This window comes from Cinclus cinclus, chromosome 5, assembly GCF_963662255.1.
Source record: "Cinclus cinclus chromosome 5, bCinCin1.1, whole genome shotgun sequence".
Classification (NCBI taxonomy): domain Eukaryota; kingdom Metazoa; phylum Chordata; class Aves; order Passeriformes; family Cinclidae; genus Cinclus; species Cinclus cinclus.
This window is the reverse complement of record NC_085050.1, coordinates 1,606,408-1,629,980: the sequence shown is the minus strand read 5'-3', so window position 1 is coordinate 1,629,980 and position 23,573 is coordinate 1,606,408. Positions and strand designations below refer to the sequence as shown.

Below are 23,573 nucleotides of genomic sequence, written 5' to 3'. Positions count from 1 at the left end.
CCCTAATTTCTTCCCTCCCAGTTAGATCCCAGTCTGACCCTGTCGCTCCCAGTTTGATCCCCCTCCTAATCCCTTCCCTTCCAGTTTGATTCCAGTCCTAATCCCTTCCCTCCCAGTTTGATCCCAGCCCTAATTTCTTCCCTCCCAGTTTGATCCCAGTCCGAGCCTATCCCTCCCAGTTTGATCCCAGTCTGAGCCTGTCCCTCCCAGTTAGATCCCAGTCTAAATCCCTCCCAGTTTGATCCCAGTCTGAGCCTGTCCCTTCCCAGTTAGATCCCAGTCTGAATCCCTCCCAGTCTGATCCCAGTGTGAACCTGTCCCTCCCAGTTTGATCCCAGTTCTCCCATCCCAGCCTCTGGAACACTCATTCCCTGTTTTCCAGGCCTCCCTGTTCCTGCAGGTTTCCTACATCCCCCCTCCAGGTGCTCTCCCGATTTTTCCACCTCCGGCCCCTCCGGAGCCGGCCCCGGCTGCTGCTGAACTGGACACGGTCACTGGTAACCACAACCCCTTCCCATCCCAGCCTTTGGAATTCCAAACCTCTTGGAACCCTGGGAACTGAGAATTTTGGAATTTCCCCGCTAACAAGCGCTAAACCCCAAAAGAAGGTTGCGTTTAACCTGAAACCATGGGAAAAATAAATTTAGTTTTTATTTTTAATTATTGTTTCCTTATTTAATTTCAGAATTTAATTTTTTGATTAAAAATATTTTTAAATATTAGATTATTATTGAATTTAAATTTATTATTTAATATTTATTAATTACATTTTTAATGTAAAAATTAAATTCTAAAATTAAGTAATGAAACTAAAATTATGAATGTAGGGTTTGAGTAAAAATATTTAACATCACGCAGGGGAAAATCTTAAAGTTTAAGGTTTTAAGTTATATAAAGCAAAATAGAAGTTTTAAGGTAAAAATTTTGTCTTTTTTTACCTTCTTATTCATAGGTCTAAGTAGTATTTTAATAAATATTATGTAAATAATATTTATTTATATATATTTATGAATAATATTTATTAATTCAAATAAATATTATATAAATAATTTTATTAATCTATAGTATATATACACCATATATAATATATATTTTTATTTTATATTTATGTAATATAATAATATATAATAGATATAATATTATAATTATTATAATGTCTATATTTTATATAGATATCTCATATATATATATTTTATATATATTTGTATTTTATATATATATTGTACATGTGATGTGTATATGTATGCTATATAAAAAATATTATAAGTAATAAATAAAATAATAAATAAAATAATTTAAAATAATAAATTCATATGAAAAATATAAATAAATAATTTAATAATAAGTAACTATTTAAATTAATAAAATAATAATAAATTAATAATTTTTTTAGTTAATAAAATGATAATGAATAAAAAAATTAAATAAAAAAAATTCCATGTTGCCAGCCACAAGTAATTAGTTATGAAGTTAAAAAAAAAATAATTTTATTTAATCTTGATTAAACAGTTTGCCCTTCAAAAATCCTTCGGGGGGGAAAAAAAAATAAAAAAAAAAAATTAAATTTCAATTTTTATCTTGTCAGCTTAAAGGAATGCAATTTGCTATAAAACAGATAAAATATTGAAATATTATCTATATATTTTATCTGTGACATAAATAAAAACTATGAAATGTCCGAGTCCAAATGACAAATGCCGTCTCATACGTTTAATCCCAACCCTAGAAAAAAAACCCCAAGAAATAAACCACGATCCAAAGGCATTCCCAAATCCCACGTTTCCCTTCTCCCGCCGGGCAGAGACGGCCGGAGAGGAGGACACGGAAGATCTGGAGGCCGCGGGGGACACGGAGCCCTCGGCGTCCTCGGGAGCGCCGGGATCAGAGCCGCCCTCGCTCCCAAGGAAACCGTCCGGGAATCACATCCAGGGGGTGAAGAGGAGGAGGAGGAGCTCTCCCAAAAAACCTTTATCCAACAAACCGCAGGATTTCCAGGTGGGATGAGCTGTTCCCATCAAATCCTGCGGGGTGGTCTGGTGATTCCTTGTCCTGCATCCTGTGGGATCATCCCGATGATTCCCTGTCCTCCATCCCATGGGGTGATCCCGGTGGTTCCTCATCTTCCATCCTGTGGGATCATCCCGGCAATTCCCTGTCTTCCATCCCGTATCCTGGTGATTCCCTGTTCTCCATCCCATGGGATGATCCCGGTGATTCCTCATCCTCCATCCCATGGGATGATCCCGGTGATTCCTCATCCTCCATCCCATGGGATGATCCCCGTGAATCCCGGTTTTCCATCCCATGGGATGATCCCGGTGATTCCTTGTCCTTCATCCCATGGGAAGATCCTCATGATTCCCTGTCCTGCATCCCATGGGATGAGCCCGGTGATTCCTTGTCCTGCATCCTGTGGGATCATCCCGGAGATTTCCTGTCCTCCATCCCATGGGATGATCCTCATGATTCCTTGTCCTCTATCCATGGGTTGATCCTGGTGATTTCCTGTTCTTGATCCCATGGGGTGATCCTGGTGATTCCTCATCCTCCATCCACGGGATGATCCCAGTTGATTCCTTGTCCTCCATCCCATATCCTGGTGATTCCCTGTCCTCCATCCCATGGGATAATCCCAGTCATTCCTCATCCTTCTTCCCCTGGGATGATCCTGCTGATTCCCTGTTTTCCATCCCATCCCAGATCCGGGTGAGGGTCATCGAGGCCCGGCAGCTTCCCGGGATCCAGGTCCGGCCAGTGGTGAAGGTGACGGTGGCCGGACAAACGCGGAGAACGCGGATCCGGAAAGGAAACAGCCCCTTCTTCGATGAGGTCAGTGGGAATTCCCACTCCAAGGATTCCCAGGAGAGGCTGGGATGTGGAAATGTGCTCCAGGGGGAAAACGGATAACGCCTCATCCTCATCCCGGTTTTCCACAGACTTTTTTCTTCAACGTCTTCGAGTCCCCATCGGAGCTGTTTGATGCTCCCATTTTCCTCACGGTGAGTGTTGGGAAATCCTGGAATTCCCCCCTTCCCAAGGAAACACCCCCAGTTCCCCAGGATCCTCTATCCCAGCAGCATTTGGGTTGGATCACCCATTTTTCCTCATTTTCAGGTTGTGGATTCTCGATCGTTCCGCACAGATTCGGTCATCGGGGAATTCCGGGTAAGATCCCATCCCCTTTTCTGGGCGTTTCCTGCTCTGGATGAACTCTGGAATCTCTTTTTCCTTTAATCCCACAGATGGATGTGGAGACCGTTTACTCCGAGCCAAGTGAGCCTTGGGAAATTCCTTTATTTATATTTTTTTGGGAAGTGCACCCATGCATCCCAGATCTTCCATAGAGGAACCCTGTATCCATGATCATGGAATCTCAGAATGGTTTGGGTGGGAAGGGACCTTAAGGATCATCCAGGGAAAAATTCCACTATCCCAGGTGGATCCAAGTCCATCCTACCTGACCTTGGACACTTCCAGGCTTCTCTGGGAATTCGATTCCCAAGACCCCCTCCCTCTTCCTTGGTGTCTTTCCAGGAAAGGAAGTGAAATATTCCCTTATCCCATTCCATGTTTTTAATTTAAACCCCATCCAGGGCTATCCCTGACCACCCTGCACATCCAAGGACTAATTCCCAGTTTTCCATGTTTTCCTGCAGAACACGCTTTCCGCAGGAAGTGGCTGCTTCTCTCGGATCCGGAGGATTTTTCCGCGGGAGCCAAGGGCTACTTGAAGGTCAGCGCCTGTGTGCTGGGGCCTGGAGATGAAGCTCCCGTAAGTATTCCCACTGGGAATGGGGGGACACTCCAGCCCTGGGACACTCCAGCCCTGGGACACTCCAGCCCTGGCATATTCTGGTCAAGAGCAACCAACCCCCAGGGCCATTCCCAGGGAAGCCACAGCTTGGATCTTCCTCTGTTTTTGGGGAAAAGCTCTGTGTTTTCTCATGGAATCCTGGAGTGGTTTGGGTTGGAGGGATCTTAAATCCCATCTATTCCCACCCAGGGACACCTCCCACCATCCCAGGTGGATCCAACCTGGCCTTGGACACTGCCAGGGATCCATGGACAGCCACAGCAAATCTGGGAATTCCAGCCCAGGCAGGAATTCCTTCCCAAGATCCCAGCCCAATGTCCCCTTTCCCAGTGGAAGCCATTCCCTGTGTCCAGTCCCTCCATGCCTCGTCCCCAGTCCCTCTCCAGCTCTCCTGGAGTCCCTTTAGGGCCTCTGAGGATTCCCTGGGTTTTCCCCTTCTCCAAGGGAACATTCCCAACTCTCCAGAGCAGAGCAGCTGCAGAATCCTGGAACAGTTTGGATTTGGAGGAGACCTTAAATCCCATCCCATTCCATATTCAGGGAATACCTCAGCTTGCTTCAAACCCCCTCCAACCTCACCTCGGACACTTCCAGGGATGACAAATCCACCCATCCCCTCTCTTTTGGGGTTTTCCTGCTCATTCCCCAATCTGGGGTGACTTTTCCCGATGTCCTTTTCCCACAGTTGGAGAAGAAGGAGGTGGCCGAGGACAAGGAGGACATCGAGGCCAACCTGCTGCGCCCCACCGGGGTCACCCTCAGGGGGGCCCAGTTCTGCCTCAAGATCTTCAAAGCCGAGGATTTGCCCCAGAGTAGGTTTTCCCTTCGGATCCCTCTGAATCGAGGCATTCCGGGCAGGAATTAACGCCCGGAGAAAGGAACGACCCAAGGGAGAATCTCAATCCAAGGATATCGGGCAGTTATAGGGGGGAGGAGTTTCCTACTTGTCCAAACTGGTTTTAGCCTCCTGTTTTTCTGCCTCCTTTGTGGGAATGCTCCTTTGTGGGACAGCTGGGACCCTCTGGATGCTGAGGAATTCCATGAATTTTGGCATGTCCCTCTTTTCCCAGTGGATGATGCCGTCATGGACAATGTCCGGCAGATTTTTGGCTTTGAGAGCAACAAGAAAAACCTGGTGGATCCTTTTGTGGAAGTCAGCTTTGCCGGGAAAACGGTCAGTGGGGCGGGATCCTCCAGGATTCCGGGAATGGCAGCGGGAGGAGGCCAGGATTGGGATGGCAGCAGGGTGTTCCCAGGGCTGGGATAACAGTGGGATAATCCTGGGATTGGGAATGGCAGTGGGATGTTCCCTCCCAGATCCCTGGGATTGGGATTTCAGTGGGACATTCGTTCCCAGATATTTGGGATTGGGATTTCGGTGGGGTGTCCTGGGGATTGGAATGGCAGCAGGATATTCCCACCCAGATTTTTGGGATTGGAATTTCAGTGGGATGTCCTTGGGGTTGGTATTTCAGTGGAACATTCCCTCTGGATCTCTGGGATTGGGATTTCAGTGAGATGTCCTTGGTATTGGGATGGCAGCAGGGTGTTCCCAGGGCTGGGATAACAGTGAGAAAATTCTGGGTTGGGAATGGCAGTGGGATGTTCCCTCCCAGATCCCTGGGATTGTAATTTCAGTGGGATGTCCTTGGGATTGGGATGGCAGTGGGACAGTCCCCAGGAATTTGAGATTGGGATGGCAGTGGGACGTTCCTTCCCAGATCTTTGGGATTGGGATTTCAGTGGGATGTCCTTGAGGCTGGAATGGCAGCAGGACAATCTCCAGGAATTTGGGGTTGGGATGGCAATGGGGACGTTCCCTCTGGATCTTTGGGATTGGGATGGCGCCAGGATGTCCTCGGGGCTGGAATAGTAGTAGTGGAACATTCCCACCCAGGTCTTTGGGATTGGGATTTCAGTGGGATGTCCTTGGGGTTGGGATGGCAGCAGGACATTCCCTTTGGATCCCTGGGATTGGGATTTCAGTGGGATGTTCCCTGTGAATCCCCAGGTCTGGTCCTGGAATGAGGAAATTTGGTCTTTTAATGGAGGGATTTGGCCTTGGCATGAGGGAATTTGGTCTTGGAATGGGGGAATTTGGTCCTGGAATTGGGTAAATGTGATCCTGCTTGTCCCAAGGTGGGAAGATTCTGGGAAATCCAAAACATCCTCTGCCTCCTGCTCCAGGGGGTTTAGAAACCTCATGGAATGGAGGATGGATTTTGGGGAGCCTGAGACTGCATTTTTGGGAATCTGAGGCTGGATTTTGGGAATCTGAAGCTGGATCTGGATAATGTGAATCTCAACTTTTGGGAATCTGAGGCTGGATTTTAGGGAATCTGAAGTTGGATTTGGGGGAAATCTGAGCCTCAACGTTCAGGAATCTGACGCCAGATTTTAGGGAATCTGAGGCCAGATTTTACAGAAGCTGAAGCTGGATTTCAGGGAATCTGAGGCTTCCCAACTCCATGGATTGGGCCAACAGCCGCTTTCCTGGGACAACACCAACTTCTCCCTTTTCCCATCCCTCCCTTCCAGCTCTACTCCCGGATCCTGGAGAAAAACGCCAACCCCCAGTGGAACCAGTGCCTGACGCTGCCGGCCATGGTGAGCACTGGTGTCCCCAAGGTCCCCTCCCAGTGTCCCCAGCACCACTCACCCTCTTCCCGTATCCTTTTTCCCAGTTCCCTTCCATGTGTGAGCGGATGAGGATCCGTGTGACGGACTGGTGAGCGGGAAGGGCATTCCCAGTGCCCGGAGCGGCGGGATGGGCATGGGGACATCCCCATCCCCCTGCCCCGCGGTTCCCAAAGTGACGATGTCACCTCACAGGGACCGTCTGACGCACAATGACGTCATCGGCACCGCTTTCCTCGGAATGTCCAAGATTTCGGCCCCCGGCGGGGAGCTGGAGGGTAAGGGCGGGAAGCAGGCCGGGATTTGGGATGCATGGCCTTGGAGGAGCTGCATGGCATGGCTGGAGGTTGGTGGTGGCTTTGAGGACATCGCAGCTGTCACCGTTCCCACCTGGGGACACGGGATGAGGTCCTGTGGTTACTCCGAGCTGTGCCCCTTTTCTGGATGGACCCATCCCCTCTGGATTTGGGATTTGGTGGGTTCTTGGGAATGGGGGATGGAAGTTGCAGGTCTGTGGCGTGGCTGGAGGTTGGTGACACGTGGTGGCGATGGTGGCACCACTGCTGGCAGAGGCCACGTCCCCCCCGTGGCCCCACTGAGGTGACATTTAGGGGCTGTCGCAGGGTGGGAATTCCCATCCAGCCCATTCCAAATCCTGGGAATGTTCTGAGGTTGAGGACCCCCAGGTGTGGCGGGGCTCAGTTGGGTGTCACTGTCACCGGTGCCAGCTGGGAGGGCAGGAATTTGGGACACGGCTTTGGAGCTTCCACCTGCATGAGCTTTTCTGCTGCCAGCACTTCCATGGAATCCACGATCCCAGTGGGAATTCCACACTTGGCTTTGAGCTGTGGGGACATGGAATGGCCATGCTGGAAAAAGCTTGGAGTGCCCTGGGATAGGGGGATGTGTCCCTGCCCATGGAATGGGATGAGCTTTAAGGTTCTGCCAAACCATTCCATGATTCCATGGATCAGGACACGATCCAGAGGCTCTGCTCATGTCCCAAACCTGGCACTGACCAGTCCCCGCTTCCCAATCCCAGCACAGATCCTGGGATGGACTGGAGAGAGAGAGAGAGGGAGGGAGGATGGGAATGGGGGCATCCAGGATTGGCATCTCCCTTCCCACCACTGCTTGGTCCCAGGAAAATGTCTGGGAATGCTACTCAGGGATGCTCCAGTCCTGCTCCACCCCAGTCCCACATCCTCTGGAATTGTCCAAGGCCAGGTTGGAATGACCTAGGATAGTGGGAAGTGTCCCTGGATGCACCTGGATGGGCTTTAAGGTCCCTTCCCACCCCAACCATTCCATGATTCCTTGATTCCATTATTCCATGATTCCATGAAGAACCTCTCCCTTTCTCTCTCTGTCTCTCAGCACTAAACCCTGTGGGACTCTCCATCCTCATTCCCATCTCCATCACTTTTCCACGTTCCTCTTCCAACCTTTCCCAACCTCTCTCCCTCTCTTTGTGCCTCAGATGAGTTTCCTGCTCCTGCGAAGCCTCTGAAACCCTCGGACTGTACGTTCCCAGTAACATCCCAGTTTCCCAGCGCCTCCTGGGACTGGTTTTACTGGTTCCGCTCTCTGGACTGGGGGATGATCAGCTAGGATGAGTTGGGCACCTTGGGAAAAGGGAATGGCTCCGTTTCAGCCCTTTGGGAGATTCCCAGGATGACATTGTGTCCAGAATGCAGAGCCAGCTGGGCACATGGAGCTCAGGGCGGGATTCACACTCAGAATTCCATAAAAACGAGTGGTTCTCCTCATGGAATCACAGGATTGGAAAATTCCTCTGGTCCATTGGCTGCCAAGGCCACCCTGTATCTGTGTCCCCAAGTGCCACATCCACAGGGATGTTCAATCCCTCCAGGGATGGGGACAGCCATTTCCAGAAAGGAATTTTCCTAAAAATCCAACCTAATCCTCCCTTGGCACATCCTGAGGCTCTTTCCTCTCTCCTGTCACGCTAACTCTTGTCCAACCCCTCTTTGACTTCACCATTTTCCATGGGGACCATTCCTGGGATTGGGAATTCCCAGGATTCAGCGCCACACCCTCTGTATCTTTCTCCTGCTCCAAGGTGAGGTCGTGGGATTCAAAATGGGTGGAAAATCCAGGATTTTGGTGGCTGTGTGATCCCTGTGATCCTACAGCGAGTGTGATGCATTCTCAAAGTGCCTCCAGGAATCCCTAATCCCTCTTTTCCCTGCCATTCCCAGTGGATGACGGGCTGGGATTCCTGCCGACCTTCGGGCCCTGTTACATCAACCTGTATGGCAGCCCCCGGGAATTCACCGGATTTCCCGATCCCTACGAGACACTCAATTTGGGAAAGGTGACATTGGCTGCTTCCTGGCACATCCCAAAATAACCCTCCGGCTCCTCTTTTCCCAAAAAAAGCTGCTTCTAACCCAACCTGGCTTTGTCATCAGGAGCCTGTGCTGCGTTTCCCACTCCTGGCTATTCCCGCTAATGTCTCCCGATCCTGCTCTGCTCACAAAATTCCATCTTGGAAGAGCTGGCTGGAATTCTTTGCCTGATCTCGCTGCTGCACGATGACGCTCCTTGGAAGCAAAGGCAGAGTTCGGCCTCGGGAAGGGAATTTTGGGATCCTGATGCCTGTTCCTGGTCTATCCCAAGGGTGAGGGGGTTGCGTATCGGGGCCGGATCCTGGTGGAGCTGGAGACCAAACTGGTGGAGCACATGGAGCAGAAGGTGGAGGAGATTCCTGCTGATGACATCCTGAGGGTGGAGGTATTGGAATTTCTGGAGAATCTCTGGGATTGGTGTGTGGGGTGCTATGGAAGGGATGTTGGCCATGGGGGTGGCCATGGTCTGTGAGCTCCTGGAGGAGTCTCCTGCTGGATTTCCATCCCAAAGTGTCCAGCTTGGTCCATCCGGGCTAGTCATGGCAAGCATGGAATTGTGGGATCATGGAATGGTTTGGGTGGGAATGGACCTTGAAGCTGATCCCGTTCCATAGGCAGGGACAAATTCCCACTGTCCCAGGTGGATCCAACCTGGCCTTGGACACTGCCAGGGAACCAGGGACAGCCACAGCAAATCTGGGAATTCCAGCCCAGCCCCTCCCCACCCTCCCAGGCAGGAATTCCTTCCCAAGATCCCAGCCCAATGTCCCCTTTCCCAGTGGAAGCCATTCCCTGTGTCCTGTCCCTCCATGCCTTGTCCCCAGTCCCTCTCCAGCTCTCCTGGACCTCATTCAGGCTTTGGAATGGGCTCTGAACCCTCCCATGACCTTTTGGGAGATTTCCTTTCATTCCGGGGCTCTCGTATTTCTTCCTTTGGCGCCTTTTCTATGAGAAGTTGCAAGTGCCTCTTCCATCAGGTTTTCCTAAAATTCCCCCAAAATTCCTGTCCTGCAAAGTTTTTTATTCCACCTTCAAGAAAATTCCTACCCCAGGATCACTGAGGCTGGAAAATCCTTCCAGGATCATCCGGTCCAAGCTGTGACCAATCCCCACCTTGGCACTGAGTGCCTCATCCAGGAATTCCTTGGATACCTCCAGAGATGGGGATTCCAAACCTCCCTGGGCACTTCGAGGCCTGACCACCTTTTCCATGAGGAAATTCCTGCTGGTGTCCAACCTGAGCCTCCCGTTGCCCAGCCTGAGGCCATTCCCTCTTCTCCTGTTATTCCCTGTGATCAGATCCCAACTCGCACCTGGTTCCAACCTTTCAGGGAGTTATGGAGAGCCAGAAGGTCCCTCCTGATCCTTCTTTTCTCCAGGCTGAGCCCCTTTCCCATCTCCCTGAAGAATTCTCTGTCCCCTTTCCAGTTCCCTCAGCTTTTCCTGGTTCCCCAAACCCTTCCCAGCTCCCTCAGCTTTTCCTGGTTCTCCAAACCCTTCCCAGCTCCCTTAGCCACTCCTCAGGATTTACCCTCCAGCCTTTTCCAGCTCAACCTCCCAGAGATCATTGGCAGCATCTCCTCCAGGTCCCAATTCCCATCCATATTCCAGAAATACCTGCGCCGACGGAAATATTCCCTCTTTGCCGCCTTCTACTCGGCCACGATGCTCCAGGGCGTGGACGGTGCCGTCCAGTTCGAGGTCAGCATCGGGAATTATGGCAACAAGTTCGACACCACCTGCCTGCCCCTGGCCTCCACGACCCAGTACAGCCGGGCTGTCTTCGATGGTGAGCACGGCGCACATTCCGTCCTTTGGGATGATCCAGACCCAGCTGCTGGGAGAGAATCCTGGAATGATGGGATGGTTTGGGTTGGGAGGGGCTTGAAGATCGTCCAGTTCTGTGGGTACAGGCGCTTCCCGCCTGTTGCTCCATTGCTCCAAGACCAATGTCCAACCTGGCCTTGGGCACTGCCAGGGATCCAGGGGCAGCCACAGCAAATCTGGGAATTCCAGCCCAGCCCCTCCCCACCCTCCCAGGCAGGAATTCCTTCCCAAGATTCCAGCCCAATGTCCCCTTTCCCAGTGGAAGCCATTCCCTGTGTCCTGTCCCTCCCTGCCTTGTCCCCAGTCCCTCTCCAGCTCTCCTGGAGCCCCTTCAGGGATTCTGAGGATTCCCTGGGTTTTCCCCTTCTCCAGGGGAACATTCCCAGCTCTCCCAGCCTGGCTTCAGAATCCTGGAATGGTTTAGGTGGGAAAGGACCTTAAATCCCATCCCATTTCCACCTCAGCCACAGACAGCAACCCACCCCAGTGTCCAACCTGGCCTTGGACTTTTCCAGGGATCCAGGGCAGCCAGACGTTGTGTCCAGGTGCTCCTGCTGAAGGTGTCCCTGCATGGACCAGACAGCCCCAGAGGGTTTTCCCACCTCAGCCCAGGGGAATTTTTCTGGGAAGGAGCAGGGAAGCTGGGACTTCTCTCGGCTCCATGAGGTTGTTTTTGAGGGCACCTTTCCCTGATCTTTCCCTGGCTCCCATCCTCATCCCAACAGGAATGCTTAGCTGGTTTCTGTCCTTGCTGCCCGAGCTATGGAGTAAGATCCTGTTGGATCTCAATGGGATCTCAAGGATTTGGGGAGCACCATTTCCATTTTTATCCCAAACACCTTCTGAGACAAATTCCCATCCCAATCCCGCTCTTCCCCCTTCATCCCCGCTCCTGAGGGGTGGATCCCGTTATCCCGACATCCCTTGGTGATGCTGTGCTGTCCGCCAGGTTGTCACTATTATTACCTGCCCTGGGGGAATGTGAAGCCGGTGGTGGTGCTGTCCTCGTACTGGGAGGACATCGGACACCGTGTGGACGCCCAGAACCTCCTGCTCTACGGAGCCGAGCAGCTGGTGAGTGACCAGGAACATCCCTGGGGACACAAGGAGGGGACAGAGGCCACCTCCAGGTGGGGAATGTCTGGTGACACAGAGCCGTGTATCCACTGGATGAAGAGCTTCATGGGATCATGGAATCCTGGAATGGTTTGGGTGGGAAGGGACATTAAATCCCATCCCATTCCCAGCCCATCCATGGGCAGGGACACCTCCCACTGTCCCAGGTGGATCCAAGCCCCGTTGTGCAACCTGGCCTTGGACACTGCCAGGGATCCAGGGACAGCCACAGCAAATCTGGGAATTCCAGCCCAGCCCCTCCCCACCCTCCCAGGCAGCAATTCCTTCCCAAGATCCCAGCCCAATGTCCCCTTTCCCAGTGGAAGCCATTCCCTGTGTCCTGTCCCTCCATGCCTTGTCACCTCTCCAGTTCTCCTGCAGCCCCTTCAGGGACTCTGAGCATTCCCTGGAATTTTCCCTTCTCCAGGGGAACATTCCCAGCTTTCCCAGAGTAGATGGGCTCCAGAATCCTGGAAGAGTTTGGTTTTGGAGAAATCTTTAATCCCGTCCCATTCCATATTCAGGGCCACCTTCCATGATCCAGGGTTGCTCTAAGCCCTGTACATCCTGGAGACAATTCCGTGGATCCAGGGGCCATCCTTCAGCTCCTGGGCCATTTCTGAGATTTCCTGTTGGATTTCCCTGTTGGTTTCCCTGGAGATCCAAATGTTTGGATGCAGATCCCTGGTGGGACCCAGAGTGGAATCTCTGATCCTGGGGAATTTCCCCAGCCTCTTGCTGGGAATGTCCTTGAAGCAGGATGGGATTCCAGGTGATTCTGCAGCTCCTGATCCTCACTTTTCCCACAGGAGGCAAACCTGGAGAAGATCCATGTGGCCCTGAAATCCAACCGCTCTCCCATCGAGCTGGAGGCCCTGGGATCCCAACTGCTCGATGACGTCATCGCCGACTGCAGGTACTTCGGGAATTTGGGATGGGAAACCTTTCCTGATGTTTCTTATTGGTCTTGGAAGGGACCACTGCCTCTGCCCCTCTTCTCCTTTCTTTTTCCTCCTTTTTTCTCCCCCTTTTCCCACCTTTTTTTCCCCTTTTTCCATATTTTTTCCCATCTTTAATGCCCTCCCTTTCCCCCCTCCCTTTCCCCCTCCCTTTCCCCTCTTTTCTTTTTCTTCTCCTTTTCCTCCTCACCCTTCTTAATTTTTTTTCCTTTTTGTCCTTCCCCCCCTCCTTTTTCCACTTTCCCCCCTTTTCCCATCTTTTCCCTGCTCATTCCCCCTCACTCCAAATCCTCATCCCTGAGAGTGTCCAAGGGCAGACTTGGAGCAATGTGTGACAGTGGAAGTTACCAAAACATTCCATAATTCCATATTCTCCCTATTTACCCACAATAAAAATGGAATTTACAGATCCCAGTTCCTGAGGTGGGAATGTTGCATCCTAAAAAATCTCCTTCCAAGCCTTTCCACGTCCTTAAAATAAATTTATCTTCCTCTCCATCTATTTTTTCCGGAGGAAATCCTGATTTGCGGCTTGGGAGCCGGGCGCAGGAAGTTCATTTATAGCAGCAGATCCATAAATCCTTGAATTTTACAGGAAGACCTCCCAGTTTGGCACCTGATCCATTTTTCCAGGAGCTTGGTTCAATGGATATTAAAATGTGGGTGTGGCTCATTCCCATCCTGATTCCCAGGGGAATTCCAGCTGTGGTTTGAAGCTCTCCCGCTCTTCCTGTTCCCAAATGTCTTTGGTGGCTTCTCATTCCTGGGAAACGCACTGAAAATACGGAAAAATAAAACATTAAAAACAGCTGGGAAAATCCCACAAGAAGCTGGATGAGCTATTGGGGTGGATTTGGGATGGATTAATAACAGTTAATGAGCATTAATGATGATTTGTGACCATTAATGACGATTAGTGACCATTAATGATGACTGGCAACCATTACTGATGATTAGTGGCTATTAATGAGCACTAATTATGATTTGTGACCATTAATGTCCTTTAATGATCATTAACAACCATCAGTGATGATTGGTGACCGTTAATGGCCATTAATCACTATTAGTGACCGTTAATATCTGTTAATGACCTTTAATGATGCTTGGGGACCATTAATGGCATTTAATGATCGTTAATGACCATTAACGACCATCGGTGATGATTGGTGACCATTAATGATGACTGGTGACCTTTAATGACCTTTAATGATCATTAACGACCATCGGTGATGATTGGTGACCATTAATGATGACTGGTGACCTTTAATGACCTTTAATGATCATTAACGACCATCGGTGATGATTTGTGACCATTAGTGACCATTAATGATGACTGGTGACCATTAATGTCCATTAATGGTGATTAATGACAATGAATAACCGTTAATGACCTTTGGGGTCCATCCCAATCCAACCCAGTCCCTGATTCCTGCCTTTCCCTGCAGCCTGAAGCTTCCTGATGTCCTGGCAAAGGCATCCAGCACCCACCTGGATCAGAACCTCTTCCGTTTCCGGAGCACCCACCTGGAGCAGATCCTGAAGGTGGCCCTGAGGCTCAAGCACGAGAATTCTGGCCTTTCCCAAATCCTGGATCAGGCAGAGGATTGGCTCTGCCGGCTCCAGGCCATGGCAGAGGAGGTGACTCTTCCTGGTTTTCCCATTGTGGTTTTTGTGGGGAGTGGTGGGGGGGATGTTCCATCCTGGTTCCAAAATCCATGGATTCTCCCACGGTGCCAGGTTTGGCCCCAATGGTTCAGGTTGGCTTGCGGATGAGCTGAGGTCAACTTATGGATAGGGAACAGCCCTGGGAGAAGGACTTGGAATGTGGGTGGGTGGGAAGCTCTGCATCCTCCGGGCCGATCCCACAGCAGGAAAAGGGGGAATTCTGGCTGGGAATGTTCACCTGGAGAGGGAAAATTCCAGGGAATCCTCAGAGTCCCTTGCAGGGGCTCCAGGAGAGCTGGAGAGGGACTGGGGACAAGGCATGGAGGGACAGGACACAGGGAATGGCTTCCACTGGGAAAGGGGACAGTGGGCTGGGATCTTGGGAAGGAATTCCTGCCTGGGAGGGTGGGGAGGGGCTGGGCTGGAATTCCCAGATTTGCTGTGGCTGTCCCTGGATCCCTGGCAGTGCCCAAGGCCAGGCTGGATGGACTTGGATCCACCTGGGATGATGGGAAATATCTCTGCCCTTGAAACAGGATGGATTTAAGATCCCTCCCATCCCAAACCATTCCATGATTCCACGATCCCATTCTGAGTTGTGCTGGTGGATCCCTCCCAATGGCATCCTATGGATTTGTGTTTTCCAGCCCCAGAACAGCCTCCCAGACATCGTCATCTGGATGCTCCAGGGGGACAAACGCGTGGCCTACGCCCGTGTCCCGGCCCACCAGGTCCTGTATTCCCGAAACATTTCCAACTGCTGCGGCCGGAACTGTGGGAAGCTCCAGACCATCTTCCTCAAGGTACTTTTGGAAGCGTGTCCAAGGTGGACTCTTGGTTTTCCAAACAGTTTTTCCACTAAAAATGATTTAAAAAGTGGAAAATCCAACAGGGAAAGCTCAAATCCCAACGCAGCGTTCAGCCCCAGTTTCATGGAATCATGGAAAGGTTTGGGTTGGGACAGACCTTAAATCCCAACAATTTCATCCCATCCATGGTTAGGGACACCTTCCACTATCCCAGGTGGATCCAAGTCCATCCAACCTGGCCTTGGACATTTCCAGGGATCCAGGGGTAGCCACAGCTTCTCTGGGAATTCCAGCCCAGCTGAAACTGCAGGAAAATTTCCAGGTTGTGCTTCTGGTGGAGTGCAGCTCCTCCTCCATGGATCTGCAGTAGATTCCCTGGATATCTCCCTCTATCCTGCAATTCTAAGGCAAGGAAGATTTTTCCCAGTTTGTGCTTTTTTTAGGAAAATAATTTTTAACTTAAAAACAATGTTTGAAATAAAGTAGATGGAATAAAACCCCAATTCCCAAACCCAGCCAGCACCAAGAATGAACTCAAATTTCAAAACTGGGGTTTTTCCTTATCTGTGATTTTTGGATGGAAAACTAGCAGTGCTCGGGAATGGAGTGCTGCTCTGTTTTCTGGAGTGGGAAAAAGTGGTTGGGAGAGAGGGGAAAGGGCCGTGAGGAAAAATTCCTGGAGATTGTTCCTGGTTTTGCTGAATGTGTGGGTGGGGTTTGGTGTCCTGATGCCAGATTGTGTCCTTGTCCTTTTCCTTGTCCTTTTCCTTGTCCTTCTCCTTGTCCTTGTTCCTGTCCCTGTCCTTTTACATGACCTTCTCACTGTCCATGCCCTTGTCTCTGTCCATGTCCCTGACCTTGTCCATGACCCTGTCCCTGTATTTGTCCCTGTCCCTGGCCTTTTCTGTGTCCTTGTCCCTCTCCCTGTCCTTGTCCCTGGCTTTGACATTGTCCTTTTCCCTACTCCTGAACTTGTCCTTGTACCTATCCTTGTCCCTGATCTTCTTCGTCTTGTCCCCGACTTTGTCCATGTCCTTGTGTGTGTCCTTGTCCTTGTCCCTGAACCTGTCCCTGTCCCTGTCCTTGACCTTGTCCTTTTCCTTGTTTTTGACCTGGTCCTTGAACTTGTTCCTCTCCCTGTCATTATTCCTGACCTTGTCCCTATCCCCAGCCTCCTCCCTGTCCATGTCCTTGTCCTTTTCCTTCACTTTGTCCCTGTCCTTAACCCTGTCTGTGTCCTTGTCCTTGATCTTGTCCATGTCCTTTTCTCTATCCCTGTTCATGTCCCTGACCTTTCCATGACCTTGTCCATGTCCCTGTCCCTGTCCTTGTCTCTGACCCTATCCCTGATCCTGTCCAGGACCACTGGAATTTTCAAGGTCAGCTGGGGACATATTTTAGGGATGTTGATGGTTGGGATGATCCTGAAGGTCTTTTCCAACCTCAATTCCACTATCCCAAAACTCTCCACCTGCTCCTGATATTATCTCAACTGCTCCATGTCCCACCTGCCCCATCCAGGGATCTTCATTCCCACCCTTCCAGCCTCTGAGAATTCCCATTAATCCCTTCCTGGGGACCTTTTCCTTGGCAGTACCCACAGGAGGAGGTGATGGGGCCGCGGATCCCGGCGCAGATCCGAGTGCGGCTCTGGTTTGGATTGGCCGTGGATGAGAAGGAATTCAACCAATTCGCCGAGGGAAAACTCTCCGTCTTTGCCGAAACCGTGAGCATTCCCAAGGGATCCCTATCCTACCAGGAAAAGGGGGTGGGTTGGACCTAAAACTTCATCGTTCCCTAAAAACTCTGGGTTAGGAGGAGCTGTTTCCACCAGCTCAGCCTGGAATGATGAGGGGGAAAGTTGGGAATGAGCCATGGAGCAGCGTTGTCCCTCACAACAGGAAAATTGGGATGCTGTGGGATGGGTTGGGCTTTTCCCAGGAGGTCTGTCCTTCTGCAGGGATTATTCATGGAGTTCTGTTATTCCAACCCCAAATCCATCTGTTTTTTTTGGTCTCTCCCAGTACGAGAACCAGACCAAGCTGGCACTAGTGGGGAACTGGGGCACCACCGGTCTCACTTATCCCAAATATTCCGACGTCACCGGCCGGATCAAGCTTCCCAAGGACAGCTTCCGGCCTTCTGCGGGATGGACCTGGGCTGGGGATTGGTTTGTCTGCCCAGAAAAGACGTGAGTGGCGCTTTTCTGCCAGCAATTCCCAGGATTTCTGCAAAAATCTGGTGGCAAAATCTGGGATGTCCCTGTGGTTCCTCATCTGTGCCCATGGACGTGATTCCCCCTCGTCCAAATCTTGGGATGTTCCAAAACTGAGGAGCTTTGGGGTGGGATTTTCATCCTGGTTTGGGTTTTTCCTGAAGGGAAACTTTGCTTGGAGGGGTGGGAGAAATTTGGGAGTGCTGAGGATGGCGCAGGAAGAAGGTGGGATGGAAAATCCTTGATTTTTGGGTATTCCTGGGATTCAGGTTGTTGCATGATGTGGATGCTGGACACCTGAACTTCGTGGAGGAGGTGTTTGAAAACCAGGTCCGGCTTCCCGGGGGACAGTGGATCCACATGACTGATTCCTACACGGATGTGGTGAGGGAAAACTGGGAATTCTGGGAGCCAGGCTTGAATCCCAGGAAAAATCTAAGGATTGGTTTGGGTGAAAATTCCCTGTGTCCCACAGAACGGGGAGAAGGTCCTGCCCAAGGATGAGATCGAGTGTCCTCCAGGCTGGAAGTGGGAAGATGTGGAATGGGACACAGATCTCAACAGGGCTGTGGATGAGAAAGGTACCAAAGATGGAATTCTGGGATCTGGGATTTGGGAATTTTGGGGTCCTTGAATTTTGGGATCTGGGATTTGGGAATTTTGGGATTTCCTTCCATGGCCTATGGATGAAAACATTGCCATGGCTGTAGGACCTGGATCAGGAGGAGCAATCAGGCTGTAGGAGATCCTTTTTTCCTTGTCTCAGCCTGGAGCTGTAGGGTGGGAATTCCCAAAGGAAGTGCTGGGATAATCTGGGAAGATCCTGGTGGAAAAGAAATGGAAAACACTGGGCTGGAGAATGCTGGGATGGTCTTGGGGGTTGGAATGGCTGGAGGGAGGGAGGGAAGCGTCCCCAGAGTGGAATTTGGAGCCAAGGACACCACGGATCCATCCCTGGGCATTCCAGAGGCATGGATTGTGCAGTAAGGAGGGAAATCCAACCGGGAAATTTTGTTGGATTCAGCCACGCCTTCACATTTGGAAATTCCTGGTGGGAGTCAAGGCTGGGGAGGCTCTTCTCCCACCTCCACCAGGTATTCCTTTATTCCCAAGGCTGGGAATACGGGATCACGATCCCGCCGGAGCGCAAGCCCAAGGCCTGGGTGCCGGCGGAGAAGATGTTCCACACGCACCGGCGCCGGCGCTGGGTGCGGCTCCGCCGGCGCGACCTGGAGCACATGGAAGCCATGAGAAAGGTGGGATGGGCTGGGAAAAGTTGCCATGGGATTGGGATGCGGCCCTGTCCCTCTGGGTGTGTGCCTGGCTTTGGCAGGATCTGCTTTTCCTTGGAGATTTGGGTGGGGCTCGTCCCGGTTTCCCACCACATTCCCAGGAGAACATTCTGGAAGGATTGGCTGGGATGTGGGGTGGGATGGGGACATCCAGGAAAGTCCTGGAGTGTGGGAAATGGGGGAGGGCCGATGTCCCCAGCCTGTCCCTATCCTGCTTCCCTCTAGATGGTGCCATTGTCCCGGGAATGCCACTTCCTCTCCTCCCTCCTCCCTGCTGCTTCCCAAGGCCCCTTGTCTCCCTTCCCAGAAATTTTTTGGGATAATTATGACCACTGTCACCCCACCTACTATGGGTGTCACTGGGAGAAAAACTTTCCAGGGCTTGGTGTGAATGATCCAGGGAGAAATTACAGAGGTGGCAGAGCCATGGGGGGAATGGGTTGGGATGATGGCAAAGTTTTCGGAAAAGTGGGTTGGGAAATGGGAAAAAGTGGGAAGTGGAGCTGCATGAGCTCCACAGGCCTGGGCAGGATCTGGCCCCAGTCCAGCAATCCTGCTCCAAGTGGGATTCATCCCAGGGATTGGTGAAGGGCTGAATTCCCAGGGGTGGATCCAGAAGTGTTAATCATTGGACATGGAGAATCCTGTTGCATCCTGGGGCTTGGAGCACCCTGGGATAAGGAAAGGATAAGGAAAGATGTCCCTGAACATGGATGGGGATGGAATGGTTTGGGATTTAAGGTCCCTTCTCGCTCAAACAATTCCAGGATTCTGGAGCTTCTCTGCTCTGGAGCCAGGCTGGGAATGTTCCCCTGGAGAAGGGAAAAAATTCCAGGGAATGTTCAGAGTCCCTGAAGGGGCTCCAGGAGAAATGGAATTGGGGACAAGGAATGGAGGGACAGGACACAGGGAATGGCTTCCACTGGGAAAGGGGACATTGGGCTGGGATCTTGGGAAGGAATTCCTGGCTGGGCTGGAATTCCCAGATTTGCTGTGGCTGTCCCTGGATCCCTGGCAGCATCCAAAGCCAGGTTGGATCCACCTGGGAGAGTGGGAAGTGTTCCTGGAACTGGCTGAACTTAAAAGTCCTGTCCATCCCAAATTACTCCATTATTCCATGATGATGTCCAGGGCCTCTCCCACCCTAAACCTTGGAGATGTTTCCCAACCTGAATATTCCTATGATTCTCTGAACAATTCCATGATTTCTATTCATGCTCCAACCTGGGGGAGACACAAGGGTGCAACATCCATGTCCAACAACATTCCGAAAAACTTAAATCCAGCTTTTGGGTCAGTCCTGGAAAATCTGATCCCTGTGATCCCTGTCTGGCAGCACAAGCAGGAGGAGATGGATGGAGATGGTTGGGAATACGCTTCCCTCTTCGGCTGGCGCTTCCACCTCCAGCAGCGCCGCTCCGACTCCTTCCGCCGGCGCCGCTGGAGACGCCGGATGGAGCCTCTGGAACGCACTGGCCCAGCCGCCGTCTTTGCCTTGGAAGGAGCTCTGGTAGGGAACAGCTTCTCCCATTCCCAAATTTCCGCCTGGGGATGTTATCGGCCGCTCGTTATCGGCCGCTCGTTGTCTGCTTCCCGTTATCCCGTTATCCGCCCTGTTTGTTCCCTGTTTGTTCCTGACTTTCTCTGCACTCTGGATTTCCCAATCCGCCTCTTTCCCAATTCCACAAGAGCCAAAGCAGCACAAAGTCCCCATTCTGTGTTTTTACGGAATTTTTTCCCTCTCCTGTGTGGCTTTTTTCCCTGTCTTTTCTTGCTCTGTCTTTTCTTTCCCTCTAATCCAGAATTGATCCCTTTGGGATAAAAGCGGCTCCGTGGTGTTTTCCATGAGCTGCTCCCATCTTGGGGGATCCCGGCTGCCTCCCACCCTCAGAGCTCCTGGTGGGATTGTTCCTATTCCCCTTTTCCTCTGTGGGATCTGCAGATGGGAATTATCAGCCTTGGCAATCATTACTTTTCTGGCAAACATTCCAAGGCCAATGTAGAATTAGAAGAACTCGGGAATCTCCAAGAGCTTTTACAAATTTTAAATTTTAAATTCTAAAAAAATTCTAGATTTTAGGATTCCAGGGAATGCTGGAAGCCCAGACTCCTCCTGGACACCCCAGAGAATTCCAAACCATGGGGAATCTGGCTCTGGAGGTGATCCCAACATTCCCAATTTTCCATTGATTTCCTCACAGGGAGGAGTGACTGACGACAGGAGCGACGATGGAAAATCTGCGTCCACCCTGAGTTTCGGCGTTAACAGGCCCACGATCTCCTGCATTTTTGACTGTAAGGATCCCAAGGGAGCGGGAAAGGCGTTTCCCATCCTTTTCCCCAGAAAAAGATGGGAAAAGAATGATGGGAAAAGGGTGGAGGAGAGGACGGTGCTTATGGGAACATCCACAGGCTCTGGGATCAGTGCTCGGGATATCCTGGGGGGATTAAGCCAGGATTCCCTCAGATCGGAGACTGGGAATGATGGAATGTCATCCCTGAGATCTTCTTCATGTTTCCCATTCTTCTGGCAGCCGGGAACAGATTCCACCTGCGCTGTTACCTGTACCAGGCACGGGATCTCATGGCCATGGACAAGGACAGCTTCTCCGGTGAGTCCAGATCTGCACCGGGATGGAATTCTGGGAACAGAGGAGCAAACCATGGCAGGGACACCTCCCACCGTCCCAGGTGGAACCAAGCCCCAATGTCCAACCTGGCCTTGGACAATGCCAGGGATCCAGGGGCAGCCACAGAAAATCTGGGAATTCCAGCCCAGCCCCTCCCCACCCTCCCAGGCAGGAATTCCTTCCCAAGATCCCAGCCCAATGTCCCCTTTCCCAGTGGAAGCCATTCCCTGTGTCCTGTCCCTCCATGCCTTGTCCCCAGTCCCTCTCCAGCTCTTCTAGAGCTCCTTCAGGCCTGGAATGGGCTCCAAGGAATCTCTGGAGCTTTCCCTTCTCCAGGCTGGATATGATGGAGCACAGGGAGAAACTTCCATGAGATGTGCCCAGGAAAATTCCAGAGGGTGACAGGATTTAATTAGGATCTTGGCACATTCCAGCCCCTTCTTCTCCAGCATCCTCAGGAAATTCCTTGTTGGATTTGATCCAGTGGAAGGTTCCCAGGCTGTGGGGTTGGATCTGGATCACCCCTAAGGTCCCGTCCACCCAAAAACAGTCTGGGATTCTGGGATTCCATGATTCCATAATTCTTTAGCATCCCCCTTCTCCCAGCTGGGGAGCAGCAGTCCCTGGACTTTGGGATTTAGGAAGGGGATTTCCCTGGGAAAAAAGGAATCCAGGTGGAAAACAAGGGCTGGCCTTTGTGGAGGAGTTCCCCATGTCCTACTGCTCCACCTATTCCCACCATAACTCCAGGGATTTCTGAAATTCCCTGGATTGTGTGGGTGGGGTGGGGACTTCCTACGCCAGGGTTTTTTGGGATAAGAAAGAAGCTGGAATAGGAGAAATCCTTTTATTCATGGGATTTCCATGCTGGAGGTGCTTGGATGGTTGGATGCTGGTGGAACATCCCTTTGGAATGTGGTTGAGGGGAGATGGAATGCCTGGAGTTACCCAGAAAATCCCACATCCTCATCCCTGGAAGGCTGGGCCATCCCTGCCGGGTATTCCCATTAATGCTTCAGAGCTGGAAAAGTGGGAAAAGGGAATGTCACTTCCTCTGGATCACATTTGGGATAATGTGGAATGTCCCAAATCCCAGGAAAAGAATCCATTGGCAGGAGAGATCCAACATCCCTCCAGGGCTATCCCTGCTCTATCCCACAAGAATTTCCAGAGGGACTTGGGTGGGATTTCCCTCCAAATTCTGGGATTTAAACCCCACTTGCAACAACACATCCCGGGAATGATGAGAAACAGGGAAAATCCCAAAACTGGGGGAGCAGCTGGACCGCAATCCCGAGGGACTCCTGCTTTACCCAGTAGTTGGAATAATGTGATTTTTTGGGAATAAACACCCCAGAGCATCCAAAAAAATCCCCCAGTGTCTACTCCCACCTGGAATTCCCACAAAAGGCTCCTTGTCGGGATAAGGAGGTGGGAGCGAGGTGAGATCATGGCCTGGGAGGGGAGTCCGGAATCGTTTTCCTTTGGAAAAATCCCGGCCAAGGACAACACGAGCAGCAACGTTCCACAATGTGGGATTGTGATTCCCACTGCCGGGAATAAAGGAGTTCATTAAAGGGGCTTGGCAGTTGGAAAAATAAACATTCCCTACTCCCAACAAAGGGGCTTTAGAGAGGAGTCCATGGGAAAAAAAAAAAAAAAGAAGGAGAAGGGAGGGAAAAATGGGGGGGGGGGGGAAGGGAAAAGCAACTCCAAATCCAGGGGTTTTTGTTTATTGTAATGCATTTGGCTGAGGAAAAGTGGGAAAGGCTCTTCCCAGAGTGGGTTGTTGGGAATGTCCAAGTGGTCCCCACTTGTTAAGCATGGAGAGGGGAGGAAATCCAACCCCTGGTGCCCCAGTTCCTTGAGAAAAGTGGGGGAAAGGGGGAATTCTGCTGGGATCAGCTGGTCCTGCTTCCAGGGAGTCCTGGGATCTGAGTCCAGTCGTTTGTGGGATAATCCTGGCATCAGAATCCAGGAATGTGGGATTTTCCTGGGATCTGAATCCAGTGGTTTGTGGAGTTTTCCTGGGATGTGAATCCAGGAATGCAGGATAGTTCTGGGATCTGAATCAAGGGGGATGTGGGATGTTCCTTGAGTTTGCATCCAGGAATTTATGGGATAAACCTGGGATCTGAATCCAGGAATTTGTGGGATAAACCTGGGAGCTGCATCTTTGGCTCCCATTAAAGCTCCCAGGGATGTGTGGGATATTCCTGGAATTTACATCCAGGGAT

General features: G+C 51.1%; 1 protein-coding gene across 4 annotated transcripts in view; it reads left to right on the top strand.

The window, feature by feature from the left end:
• The window catches only part of DYSF (dysferlin), a 71,706-nt gene that overhangs the window by 7,259 nt on the left and 40,874 nt on the right, over positions 1–23,573 (top strand). For all 4 annotated transcript variants that reach the window (XM_062493248.1, XM_062493246.1, XM_062493247.1 and 1 more), the window contains exons 5-31: positions 383–497; positions 1,802–1,995; positions 2,701–2,829; positions 2,937–2,999; positions 3,115–3,165; positions 3,243–3,273; positions 3,657–3,772; positions 4,500–4,626; positions 4,885–4,988; positions 6,353–6,421; positions 6,499–6,542; positions 6,647–6,729; positions 8,674–8,789; positions 9,095–9,208; positions 10,435–10,612; positions 11,600–11,724; positions 12,576–12,682; positions 14,171–14,363; positions 15,038–15,193; positions 16,794–16,925; positions 17,224–17,390; positions 17,684–17,798; positions 17,890–17,995; positions 18,528–18,670; positions 20,043–20,216; positions 20,908–21,001; positions 21,241–21,318. In XM_062493248.1, the coding sequence (XP_062349232.1) occupies positions 383–497; positions 1,802–1,995; positions 2,701–2,829; positions 2,937–2,999; positions 3,115–3,165; positions 3,243–3,273; positions 3,657–3,772; positions 4,500–4,626; positions 4,885–4,988; positions 6,353–6,421; positions 6,499–6,542; positions 6,647–6,729; positions 8,674–8,789; positions 9,095–9,208; positions 10,435–10,612; positions 11,600–11,724; positions 12,576–12,682; positions 14,171–14,363; positions 15,038–15,193; positions 16,794–16,925; positions 17,224–17,390; positions 17,684–17,798; positions 17,890–17,995; positions 18,528–18,670; positions 20,043–20,216; positions 20,908–21,001; positions 21,241–21,318 (3,124 nt within the window). The remainder of the gene's footprint in view (positions 1–382; positions 498–1,801; positions 1,996–2,700; positions 2,830–2,936; positions 3,000–3,114; positions 3,166–3,242; positions 3,274–3,656; positions 3,773–4,499; positions 4,627–4,884; positions 4,989–6,352; positions 6,422–6,498; positions 6,543–6,646; positions 6,730–8,673; positions 8,790–9,094; positions 9,209–10,434; positions 10,613–11,599; positions 11,725–12,575; positions 12,683–14,170; positions 14,364–15,037; positions 15,194–16,793; positions 16,926–17,223; positions 17,391–17,683; positions 17,799–17,889; positions 17,996–18,527; positions 18,671–20,042; positions 20,217–20,907; positions 21,002–21,240; positions 21,319–23,573) is intronic.